General features: G+C 39.0%; 1 protein-coding gene across 1 annotated transcript in view; it reads right to left on the minus strand.

The window, feature by feature from the left end:
- MLIP (muscular LMNA interacting protein) overlaps nt 1-13251 on the minus strand; it is an 82906-nt gene that overhangs the window by 9315 nt on the left and 60340 nt on the right. The window contains exon 12 of the mRNA XM_030491168.2: nt 1817-1870. Within this exon, the coding sequence (XP_030347028.1) occupies nt 1817-1870 (54 nt within the window). The remainder of the gene's footprint in view (nt 1-1816; nt 1871-13251) is intronic.

A 13251-nucleotide genomic window follows, 5' to 3' on the forward strand; every position in this document is an offset into this window, starting at 1 on the left:
TCCAGCTCAACAACAAATTTATCCTCAAAACTGTTCAGTGGCACACACCACCTCCTAATGAAGTACCTTAACTTCAATAATGGTTTAGAAACTTTACAGATGACATGGATAAATAACCAACCTATCTGAGCTCAGCAAGGTAGATTTTTTATAGCTTCACTTTGTGAAATCATCCTGTGGCTTTCTTTGGGTAGATCCAGAGCAGAAACCATAACAACTGCTTTAGAGAGAACTGAGAAGTGGCTCCTGGGACACAGAGGAAAGGGGATTGATGGTGTAGAAACAAGCATAAAGGTCAAAGGCAAGAAAAAAGGGAGGAGGCTGAAATGCTGAGATGGAGATTCAAACAAAAAGAGATATGAAGTAGCTCTAAGACTCTGACATCCTGCACAGAGAGACCAGAAATGCACGGGAAGTCTATGTTCATGCCCCATATATTCCCGGTACAGAACATCAGTCCATTGATCCACCCAGCAAGTGAGATGTCTTTTTTTTTTTTCCTTTTTTTTTTTTAAACATTTTTTTTCCAGTGGAAACTGAGATAAACTGTGACAATATATTGACAAGCTGTCAACAAACTCGGAATTCAGGCAAACCCACTGCTTCCAACATGTGAAGGACTTGACCTCAAAACTCCCTCGATACTTTTCCAAACAACAAGGCAGTTACTCATTCAGTAAACATTATTGCCAAACATCCATTTCATTTATTTAAGTGCTCATTTTGCTGCAATAAACTGTGTTACAAAAATGTAATTATCATTCCTACCTATACTGTTAAACTCATCAAAAGACTTGTGAAATAATTATGAGCATGCACCCAGTAACCAAAAGAGGTCTTGGTAGTAAAAAATTCATTCTTGTGGCATTAATGAACTAATACTGCTATTATTGGTTGCAAGTTATGCATTCCTATGCAAATTTATAAAATTATACTGAAAATGTCCTTTAAATAAAGATATTCTATTACATTCAAAAGCCTACAGTAAAAAACATGATAGTTAGTTAAATTACATATGTTTATTTCAACAAAGAGGCTATAATTCAGCTTCATGTTCATGACCTTTTCGGAAAAAAGACTTGCCTGTACCAGCAGAACCTTTTTAATTTTTATCTGCATTGCCTCAAAAGAAAATTGATCATGTGTAGCAGATCACTTCTGCTCTTACTGAATAAATTATCGAGGGTGGTAACCACTCTGGTCCTAGAGTTTAGATATGTAAAAGCAGTAGGGAATTGGCCACTGAATTTAGATTTTAAGATTTGTGTCCTTCTTCAAAGACAAATAGAACTGGTACTGATTTTTGATACTAGGCAAACTTGAGCTATATGTTTTTATGTTTTCTTGACAGTCCTTTATGAAATTCTCAATCACTGATTTTCCTAAGCTCTTCTGGTAGTTGTCGTATCTAGAACAGAAATATCTGTCGTGTTTAGAACAGAAGCTATGACAGTGACTGCAAATCAAGGAATGGGTGATTTAAATGGGGCTAACTGCATAATTTAACAAAACCCAATTGCTAACATAATTTAACAAAACCCGATTGCTAACAAATCCCAGCAGCACATATCAGGAACCTGAAGTGGAAGTCCTAGGGTTACTCCAAATTCCCGTAAGCAACACAGTCTGCAAAACAACTCTGATGTTTTTTATTCTTAATTATTAAGAACAATTAATGTTTATCTAGTCCACGCAATGGACAAAAGCACACTTGGGAGCTCAGCACATTTTTGCTCACCAAGTTGGCACAAACTACATAAATGAAAGATAAAGCTAGCATGCAAAGGTTTAACCCAGTTAAATATCAACTGATTACCTCCTTAGAGCTGAGTGTTTCATTTTCTGGGATAGGCACTGTGGGATGACTGGGCTGCCAGGCCAAGATGTCACAGGTTGGAGAGAGCATGAGGTTAAAAACAGGAAAAAGAAATTAATTATCAGTTCAATTTCTATATAAACTATCACTACAGTTTAATAATGAAAGCAGCAAATACCCTCAGTCCTGCAAAGGATAGCAAGGCAATGAAATCCTATTTGTGTTCAACGGGTTTCCTGCTGAACAGGCTCCCTTTTACTACTCTTTATCTGTATGAAAATCCATTTCAAGGTATGGCCTGTTTTCTGTTATACCATATTCCCATAATTAAAAGGGTGGGGAAGGGATAGATCACTTTCCAACCTGAAGGAGGGATCTCAAGTAAAAATCACAGCAAGGGCACCTGCCTTATAATACATCTCATATGAGATAATGCATGTAAAGTTATTTAAAACTGCAACTGTATCTCTGTCTCTTTGAATATCCCTCTTCTTAAACCTCCTCCAAAAGAGCTCTCCTTAATCTTAAATTTCATAGACATGAATCATACAAACACTTAACTAAAAAATGCTGTTTAACAGTAATTAGTATGTGCAGAAAGGAGTTTGAGATCACAGTGATTTTCCAGTGTTTTGAGTATTATATGACTTGCATCTGAGCAATGAAGTTTGATGGATGTGACTCAAGTGAACAACTGCACCAATTTCAATATGATTTTAATTAGAATACAGGTAAATAGATAAGCCAGAGCTTATAAAGGCTATGTTAAGATCATAAGCTTGTGACGTTTTCCTATACGGTGACAGAGAGTACAAGTCCTCTTTAGAGAAAAGCTAGCTGAAAGTGTTGGGGTTTGGATATTTTAGAATTCTATGAAAACAAGGTTGGAAAAAGCCTATTTTCAATGTATCAAAGGCATTACTTTGTTTTGGTATTTAGATCAAATAGTAAATTAACAAATGATGTGTTGCTCAAAAAGATATTGCTCTTGTCCTAAGAAGATTAATTTTGAAACTGTGTTTTTTGAGAAGCAAAACTGAGCTGCTAAACTGGCCCTATATGTAAAGAAGGATACAGAAGTGGAATCTACTCTAATTTTCTGCAATTATATTATGGATCTGCTATGTATTGTTCTCTCTCTTTGTAAATTTGCCTGATTCATTTTCAGCAAAGCAGAAATCAACTCTAGCAATAAGAGCAGCAGTTACAGAAGCTTTGACTCATTTTACCTTTTTTTTTCTTTTGTTAACCCAAATGAAAAGGCAAATTAATAACTTTAGGCACCACATTTATTTATTCCTTCAGTAAATGTAGACAAGGGAATAATTTTAGGCAAATAAAGAATAAGAAAGGAGTAAGAAGCCTAGATCCTTTCATCAGCAACATTTCTCCCTCTGCTGCATACTTGGCTCCTGATTTCAGCCAGCACAGCCCCTAGACTTTATACCATGCCGCTACTGCAGCACAGTTCTTCACAACAGACACAGGTGGAATTTAATGGCCTAAAGCAGGAGACCAAAGTCCTGTTTCCAAGCCAACCACCCTGCAGCTACCAAGGATGGGCAATCCTTAGTGATACACAGGTACAAAGTTCTATCAACACCTGCAGTGTCATGGCAAGCTTATTTCATTCAAATAAACCCTGGCGTTACCTGTTGCCTCACCAGAATATGCATCTCCCTGTTCCAGGGAAAGAAGGGCCAATCACAAAGAGAAGAATGAAAAGTGTTGGTCATTTTCTATTTACTTTCAGATGTGCAGCTAAGTTCTCTGAGAACTGTCCGCTGCTTGTTGCGATAAAGAAAAGCTCCCTAGTCAGGTAGTGATCTGAGAATTCAACAGCTCTTTTTCTCAAATTGCACAGAGACCAATCAATGAAAAATGCACTTTTATAGTGTTATCTCATCCTGGCCTTTCTTGCTAGTATTCATTGCCTATCATGTTGACCTGAAATGCCTCTCTGAGTCATAATTCTGCCTTACCTTGTTCCTTGAGTATGAGGTCTCAAGTTCCTCCTTAGTTCTGACAAAACCAATGATCTTTTTTTTTTTAATCCAAGAAATATATTTGCTTCCTTTATTTCCTCTTTTAATCTAAGGACCCAGCACATGTAACAGTCTCCGTAGAGAGGGAAAATTATCTGTATTTTCTGGACAGACACACTTAACATTTACTAATTTGGAGAGGCTTAATTGAAAGAAGACAAGTGAGAGGCAAACAAGGATTTCACTGATTAGTAATGGGGGAAAAAAGTTAATACAGGCTGAAGACTTGGAGAAAAGCTGAACAATATAAAGTTCTCTGTTTGCACAAGGCTTCTCTGACATAAACCCCCTGAAGTTATCTTAGAAAAGTCTATACATTCTATAGTCAGGTGTCTGGAGTCCTGATTTTGTCATGACATGGGGTCTAGTCTTAAGGAACTCACGTATGGTTACATTTATAAAAAACTTTAAGCAGTACTTTAGTGAATATGAAGCACACAAGCCAAGTGCTGCCTCCTTTCTGCTGAAATAATGCTTAGTCTTCCATCCCTGCAAGGAGGGTGTTAGTTTTTTTTCCTGAAATCATACAGGTATGCCTCTGCCAGCTGTAAAGAAGCTGAGTGCCTTGGCCTGGGTGATTTCATCCTAATTAGCTGGAGGCCTTCTCTCTGTGTTATTTCTATCAAGTGTCGGTGTAATCTGAAATGTGTCAGCCTTGCCATGGAAGAAGTCCCATGCCTGTCCTCCCAGAGTCTGATCAAGAGGCTACAGTCTTACTCTTTCCTCCATTATTTTTCCCTACGTATATGATTCTTGTGTTGTTGAATGCACACCAAGCTAATCCCACAAACAAGATGGAACTTGCTGTCCCAGTGCATTTTCTTTCTGCAGCTCCATGGGTAAGGAGTGGACTCTTGGAAAAGAGAGAATGAGTTTGAATCTCTGCAGGATGAGATAAGCACTGTAATCAGGTTTCTCATTGTCTGGGCAAGTATTAAAGGAGGGCATTGGCATCTCCATGTTGTCTTCTCTGCATGGTGGTTAGCCAGAGGTGTTGGGAGGACACTTAACAAAACAGATAGCCTACCTGATTAAACTCAGCCTTGTACTTAAATCATAGTACAACTTATGATCCTCACAGATCTTCACAGAGAATGATCATCTCTGCAAAGATGAGCTATCAAAATCAGACCAGACAGTCAACTTAAAAGTACCAGAAAGCAAGGTAGCCCGAATGAGGTGGGATTAATAACCTTACTAGACACTGTGTGACTATCATCCCTCAGAGTCATATAGGAATGTGCTCATGTCCACAAGTTCTGAAGTATGAATTCAGCTTGGACTATGTACTTTTTATGAGTGTGTTGTCTTAATGAGACCTCATCAAGCTCTGTCACTGGCAGTCTTTCAACTCCAGGTCAAGGCAGCTGGCAAGAAGCCCTATTTTCTCCTGCAAATGTAAAAGAATTGCATCCGTTGATGTTGGAAGATGACAATACTGCTTTTATAATTTGTACTTTTATTGCCTTTGCCAGTTACAAAATTCTACATTACTCTTACAAGGTTAATTAATAATTTTAACTTTCCAGATATCTGTCCATTTTCTGATATTGTGATATTTTCCTTATTCTTTCTGAGAACAGTGAAAGAGAAAAATAATAGGCAAATCTGCTCTTGTGGCTGCAAAAATTGTACTGAAGAGGGTGGATATCCTGACAATATATAGGTATTTGCAGCATGTAAGATCAAAGAGAAATTATATACCTGGCCAAAATAACCTCTTTCAGATTCAGCCAAGGCTTACAAAAAAGGTGGTTATATAACATCTTAGTTAGACCTTTGTTCATTTAGCTCTGTAGAATAATCAGCAAGACATACTTGGCTTTAAAAGGTCAGTTTATCTTTATTGTGCTAAGAATCGCAGCTGCCTCTGAATAATATAAAGCTTTCTGAGTGTTCTCAAGGTAAGACCTTTTTCATAAATATTAGTGACTCTCTGGAGGGTTTGCAACCTTTGCTGATTGAGGCACAAGTTTAAAACTCTTAGGAACCAGTGAGAGATAAGGTACATAGAAAATGAGAATGTTTCAACTATAGTAACCAGAGAACATTCATGTATACACTATTCTTTCAAACTACTCTGTTAAGTCCACTAAGTTAATCCACTTCTTTGGAAATAAATTAGGTACTCTAACATAGTCATGTCTTCAAAATATGAAAAAATACTAATTTCTCAAAGACTAAAAATGTTTGTTGATACACGTATAACAAGCAAACTTTTTTTTTTTTTAATAAAACAATTTTATAGATAACTACTTTTTCTGAATGCAAGAACATGAAATCTAGGATACCATTAAATGGTAAAACACCCATAGCAGCAGAGCAAGGACTACCTTCAATTAAGGGGAGATAAAATATGTAAGGTAAAGGGACAATTTATAATTATGATAATTTAGTCTCTCTTGAAATTACATGGTACAAAATCCATTTCAAAGATTCAGTCAGTTAAATACCCAATTCTTTTGCACTTTTCACCTCTCTATAAAAGGAAATGTAAAGCAGAAATGCTGTTCACAACAAAGATTTGTAACACGCCTTCAGCCACCTATGTAATAGAATGTCCTGACTGACTTGCAAATCATTGTTTTACAGTACCGCAATTGTGCATTTCTAACTTGAAGATTTTAAGCCTCTCTCCAGATACTGATAAGTACATGCACAAGACAGACAACTCACGCACAGACATGGTTCCCTGACAGGTTTTCACAGGACACAGGCCTGAAGGGCAACAGAATGGGGTGAGACTGAAAGACTTGTATCAGAATACCAGAGGCTGGAGGAGTTACAGGGCTTTGCAGTAGGGATTCCTTATCTTTAAGTGGAGCTGGAGAGAGGGAGATGCACACAAGTGCAGCAGTGCATTAATTTTCCTTGGGCTGCCTTTTCTAGGCCAAGTTGAACATCTCACGCAGGGCTAATCATCGATGGAATTGGCTGGGGATTTTGTGCCAAAATGATTTTTCAATGAAAAATACTAACAACAGAAAAAAAGAAGCTTTCAGCAAAATATTTTGATCTTTTGTAAACTCTCACTAGTCATTTAGAAAATTAAAAAGAAGTGTTTAATTGTAAGAAATCCCATCTGTAACTGAAATATTGTGTTTTCTGGCCTGGATGCTTCATTTTATATCACTTCCATAAAATAATCTAATATATTTCACTATCAGTTCACTTTGTGGCAATCATGATAAGAGCCTCTGTTTTCTGCTGTGGGTTAATCAAGCTGTGCAGTTCCTCACAGGGCTAATTTCACTATAGGTGATTACAGGAGCTTGTGGCCAGCCAGGGTACCAGGCCTGTAACGAAGACTTGGGGAATGAAAACCACAACCTGCACACCTATAGGGTAAGGCAGCAGAGACAAACATCTTCTAATCACATGGATTAGAACTATCTGCATTGAGTTAGTTCATATGACCCAAATGATGCATATTGATTTCTGGAGTATTTAAATGTTTTCAGATTTCCATCTATATTGGAAAGAACATTTCAGAATTTCCAACAACACCAGTGTTTGAAATTTCCCTCATCATACTGACTGTGAACTATTTATGGACTCACAGAAACTGAGTCATTGCTTAGAAGTGACAATACTTCCCTGCCCCAGGAAGTGGATCATTGCTCATTGACTGATAACAGCCAAAGAACTTTAACTGCTTTCCAGGTGAGAGTGTGAAATGAAATGGATTTAATTTTCAGAGTTGACCTTCCACCCACAAATTTTCTTCCCAGATTAGCTGCAAAACTCAATAAGTCCTGTTTTGTGAGTAAGCTTTTCATGCAACAATGATCTTTGACCTTAGCTACTGTATATCCAAACCACAAACTTTGACTGAATTTTCAGGACTATATATGCGTAACTGTCATTGGCTATATTAAAATTTGTAGTAAGATTGTATTCTGCTATCATATAATTATTAAAATTATAGCCACTGTTTAACTGAGAAAAGGAGAAAGCTAGTACTGTAATTTACAACTTACTGTATATGACCACTTCATCAAAATTCAGAACACATAGCCAAAAAGAAAAAAAAAAACCAACCACTAATGCCTTGAAGTTCGTAACATCTTTGTAACACACATAAATACTGACTTCTTTAATTAAAACTCTAAGTACATATTTGGAATTTCACAGAACTAATTATATTTTATACATTTTTCTAACGTAACTGGAAAAGGAGTTAATTAAGGCCGTATTTCAGAGTACTCATTATATCAATACCTGCCATAACAGTTAAGTGAATTCTAATTGTGCCAATTTGTCCTTTAAAATGCAGAGTTTCTAAGTCAGCTCACTGTTTACTTTTCCTTGATACCTCAGAATAGTTTTTACAATCTAAAAAAGCAGCAGGAAATTGTCTAGAAACATATGTGTTCGATGACATCTAAGATCTGAATTTCTCTACAGCTTTGGGTGTTTTGGGATAGTTTCCATTAGCTATGGGGTTTTTTTCCTTCAGACTTTGTTTTCTCACTGTCTTTAATAAAAAGCATACAAGTATTATTTCTGTGTCTCATACAGGTTACATGCCAACTAAATCTTTTTGATATTTTTCACTCAATGGCATAGTTCTGTTTTTGTTGTTAACAACAACAACATTTACCTCTGAGTATGATATGTTCCTTGTAATTTTGTCTTTTGTTTTTATTACTATATTACAAGCAAAGACACGTCCTCACACTGCAGTTCCCATTTGCCAAATCATTAATAGAGATTATTTCTTAACATTCCCATTTTCTATGCTTTCAAATTCCCTTAGAAATGGAGTTGTATCCAGTCCAAATCCAGTCATGGATCAGGATCCCAGAAGCAGCCTCCAATCTATCGCAAACTTGCCCCCACCCCCATGGGCATGTCATAGAATCCCCTTCACCATCATTAGAAACAGATACTAGGTGTGTTGTATTTGGTCTGTTGTGTTTCCTTTGGTTGTTCTCCTAAGATGTGTGCTCACATATTAATCTGAAAATGCAGAAGGCTAAGATAAAGATATCTTGTAATTGTTAGCTAGGGCCAGAATTTCTGTTATATTTGATATTGGTTTATGCATTTAAAATCTCTGGCTGAAATACATTATGCAGAAGACTAGATGTAATCATCATAGAAAGCCATGGATAAGACTGAAATCAAGTTTTATATTACATAGAGATTTTTAAGAATGAAACAAAAGCATTTTAAAGTATTTTTTGATGCCTGAGACTGGTTTAAGCCATCCCAGCAGAGACAACCTGTATAAACGAGAAGGCAGAAAGCAGCAGAAGTGGCTGTAAGTAGGCTCCAAAGAAACCAGGACACTTCTGGGCACAGTGTTCACTGGGAAGCGCATTTTGATTTCTAATGAAAGTGCCTGCTGGGGTCTGATGCAACCATGTTCAGGAAAACAACTCTTTGTGTGCATGTTTTCTAAATGAAGTACACCAAAGAAACACCAGGGTCTTACCATTAACGGTGGAAATAAGACAGCAAGGCTCTCAAAATTGCCTACCTACCCTGGCCAAAAGGAGTGAGACATGGTAATCAATTCCTTCTTTTCCTTTGGAAAAGCTCTCTCTGAAGGAGTAGGTAGGAGAGTTCTTTTCAGGCAGTACCAGAGTTAAGACATCTTCCCGTTAAGTGCATGCTGCGGTGTTTCCTGTTGAGCCGAAGTTACTTTCATGTTCTGTTGCTAATTTGATGGCTTCAAAGAAAGCAATCGATTACCAGGTTATGATCCTTCTAAAGTGCTCTAGGAGAAATGCCTTCCCTTAAAGAATGAGCTGAGCAAGAACTCTAGAGATATTTTCTGCAGGCATTATCAAACCAAGCCCAAAATGATAGAAATGTCATTTAAGTATGATATGATTTAAATAACTCACTAAGCCCAAGCAATGCCATCAAAGGATCTACAAAGGAGTCACAACAATACTAATCATTAACATTTTCCCAATGAGGAGGTCCAATTTGTAGCATAGCACTAATGAACTGGCTTGTTTGCCCCTGATTTCTTTTTCTACACTAAAGCAATTTTTCTGGATCACAGATAGTAGAAGGTTGATCAACCACAATACACCTACACAAGTACAGCATTTAAATATCAACATTCAAAAGAGAGAAAGAAACTCTGTTCTAGAAATAAAAGCATCTGCGATGATGTCGGGGAGAAAGGTACTTTTCCATGGCAACCTTGAAAGGCTGCCGTGTTCACAGAATATCAATCCCCACTATGCTACTATTAATCAAACACAAACTCCAATGAGTAGGAGATTGGATGGTGAAGTAAACACCACTGATTTCATCTCAAAAATAAGAAAGATTCCTTTTAAATATTCTGCTTACCTATAAGCCTGCATATCTAAAAGTGATTATGGAAGGCTGACACAACAACATTTAGTGATTTCAAGAAAGCTCCATTTAGGTCCAGGAAAAAAAAAAATAAATTGGCTTGAGTCCAAATTCGGACATTAAAGAAAACTTGTCCTGTGCAAGCTTAGAGCTTTACTCTTATAAGTAATGTCTGATCAGATACAGAAATGGCAATTTTTTAACAATTCTTGTACTTCTTGCAAAAAGCCAATTCCTTCCAATCCATTTTCAAGGAAGTGCTGCTAAATATTTAGCTGACAGAGAGACTTTCACAGGGGTGTACATGAATCATGTTCTCAGTCCTTGTGGACAGAAAGAAGAGGCAGCTTGAGAGTCAGTAAAGACTGAGAGACAGTCCCCAGCTGAAGGAGCTACACCTGCTCATCCCCTGCCTTTTCACTTGGGCAGGTAGTTCCTTTCTCCTTCAAAATGACAGCTGATTTCCCAAAATCTAATGCTCTCTGCCTTGACACATATTTACTTCAGTTGTGCCCCATAGGAATCATAGAATCACAGAACAGCCCAGGTTGGAAAGGTCCAACCTTTTTTGGGGAAAGGGAGCCTAGGTGAGGTTACCTAGCACCCTGTCCAAACACATCTTGAAAACCTCCAGCGATGGGGACTCCCCACATCACTGGGCAGGTTGTTCCAGTGACTGTTCCCATTGTGAATAAATTCTTCATGCAACATGATGAAACCTCTCCCAATACAAGCTGTACCCACTGTCCTTTGTCTTCTCCATGTGGCTCCTCGTGAAGAGGAAGCCTCCATCCTCTTTGTAGCCACCCTTTGAGTACAGGAATACTGTAATGAGGTACACTCTTAGCCTTCTCTTCTCCAGGAAGAAAAGACCTAACTCCTTTAGTCTTTCCTCATAGGGCAGATTCTCTAGCCCTTTGATCATCTTTGTGGCTCTCCTTTGGATAGTCTCCAGTCTGTTCACACCCTTTTTGAATTGCTGGGTCCAGAACTGGACATAGTATTCCAGATGCAGATCTTTTGTGCTCTTCCACCCAGCCCTCTGCTAAAAACTGGAAGGAATCCCAGAAGCAGCACTCTTTGGAGTTAACCATAGTGCTGAATGTTACCACAAGCTCTCCATCACTGCAACAGTTGTACTCAAGTCCACCTTCCTGAGCTGTTTTATTCCAATCAAAAGGAAAATTATATTTTCTATAATAAAAAGTTCAACTCACGTAATTATTCGAGACGAAGGAGTGTAAACAAGAGCAGCAGCACCTGGTGCCTGGAGGCAGATTAGAGAAAGAGAGGACAAGGGAGATGATAAAAGGGCAAACAAAACCAGAATCGGTTCACTTGAATGGGCAACATTCTTACCTCAGAAACAGCCTGTGCCCGGGAGAGAGAGCCTTCTCTGTTCTCCAAGCAGAAGGATAGGCACAATAGCTTTGTTCATACTGCTTCCTCCCATCAAAGCTAAAACTACATTGTGAAATTATTTGGGCCACAGCTTATGGATTCCATCACTCTGAACAATTACAACTACAAACGCTGCCAGGTCTATCTTTCAGCTGCATCTGTGTAATTCTATCAGCTATGAAGGTTCAGGCACTTGGTGGAGCTTCAAACAAAAACAACCTGGACCTCAGTGTCTTTTTGATAAAGCATTTCAGATAGAGACAGCTGTTATTTTCTTACACGCTGAACCAGCAAATGAAATTATTCTGGTTTTAGGAGCTCACCATATCTAGCATCCCTAATAAAAGACACAGGTGATCATTCTGGGTTGTTTTTTTTTCCCATGTCCCATTTCCCATTTCTAAGGGAAGACTTATTTAATGAAAGTTCAGGGGAAAGGTAGCAATGCCTTTCACTGACACATTGTATCCATTCTCAACAGTGTATTTAAAACATATTTTAAATGATTGTAAGAATTTATGGCAGTAAGTTTTGCCCTCTAGTGGAAGATGAAGCAAAATACAACATAGAAACATAACATATAGAATCATAGAATCATAGAATCGTAAGGGTTGGAAAGGACCTTAAGATCATCTAGTTCCAACCCCCCTGCCATGGGCGGGGACACCTTGCCCTAAACCATGTGGCTCAAGGCTCTGTCCAACCTGGCCTTGAACACCGCCAGGGATGGAGCATCCACAACCTCCCTGGGCAACCCATTCCAGTGCTTCACCACCCTCACTGTAAAGAACTTCTTCCTTATATCTAATCTAAACTTCCTCTGTTTAAGTTTGAACCCATTACCCCTTGTCCTACCACTACAGTCCCTAAGGAAGAGTCCCTCCCCAGCATCCTTGTAGACCCCCTTCAGATACTGGAAGGCTGCTATGAGGTCACCACGCAGCCTTCTCTTCTCCAGGCTGAACAGCCCCAACTTTCTCAGCCTGTCTTCATATGGGAGGTGCTCCAGCCCTCTTATCATCCTCGTGGCCCTCCTCTGGACTCGCTCCAACAGCTCCATGTCCTTTTTATGTTGAGGACACCAGAACTGTATGCAGTACTCCAAGTGGGGTCTCACAAGAGCAGAGTAGAGGGGCAGGATCACCTCCTTCGACCTGCTGGTCACGCTTCTTTTGATGCAGCCCAGGATACGGTTGGCTTTCTGGGCTGCAAGTGCACACTGCCGGCTCATGTTAAGCTTTTCGTCAACCAACACTCCCAAGTCCTTTTCTGCAGGGCTGCTCTGAATCTCTTCTCTGCCCAGCCTGTAGCAGTGCCTGGGGTTGCCCCGACCCAGGTGTAGGACCTTACACTTGGCTTGGTTAAACTTCATAAGGTTGGCATCGGCCCACCTCACAAGCGTGTCAAGGTCCCTCTGGATGGCATCCCTTCCCTCCAGCGTATCAACCGAACCACACAGCTTGGTGTCATCGGCAAACTTGCTGAGGGCGCACTCAATCCCACTGTCCATGTCACCGACAAAGATGTTGAACAGGACCGGTCCCAACACCGATCCCTGAGGGACACCACTCGTTACAGGTTTCCAACTGGACATCGAGCCATTTACCACAACTCTTTGCATGCGGCCATCGAGCCAGTTTTTTATCCACCGAGTGGTCCATCTATCAA

This window comes from Strigops habroptila, chromosome 6 (genome assembly GCF_004027225.2).
Source record: "Strigops habroptila isolate Jane chromosome 6, bStrHab1.2.pri, whole genome shotgun sequence".
In the NCBI taxonomy this organism is placed as follows: Eukaryota; Metazoa; Chordata; class Aves; order Psittaciformes; family Psittacidae; genus Strigops; species Strigops habroptila.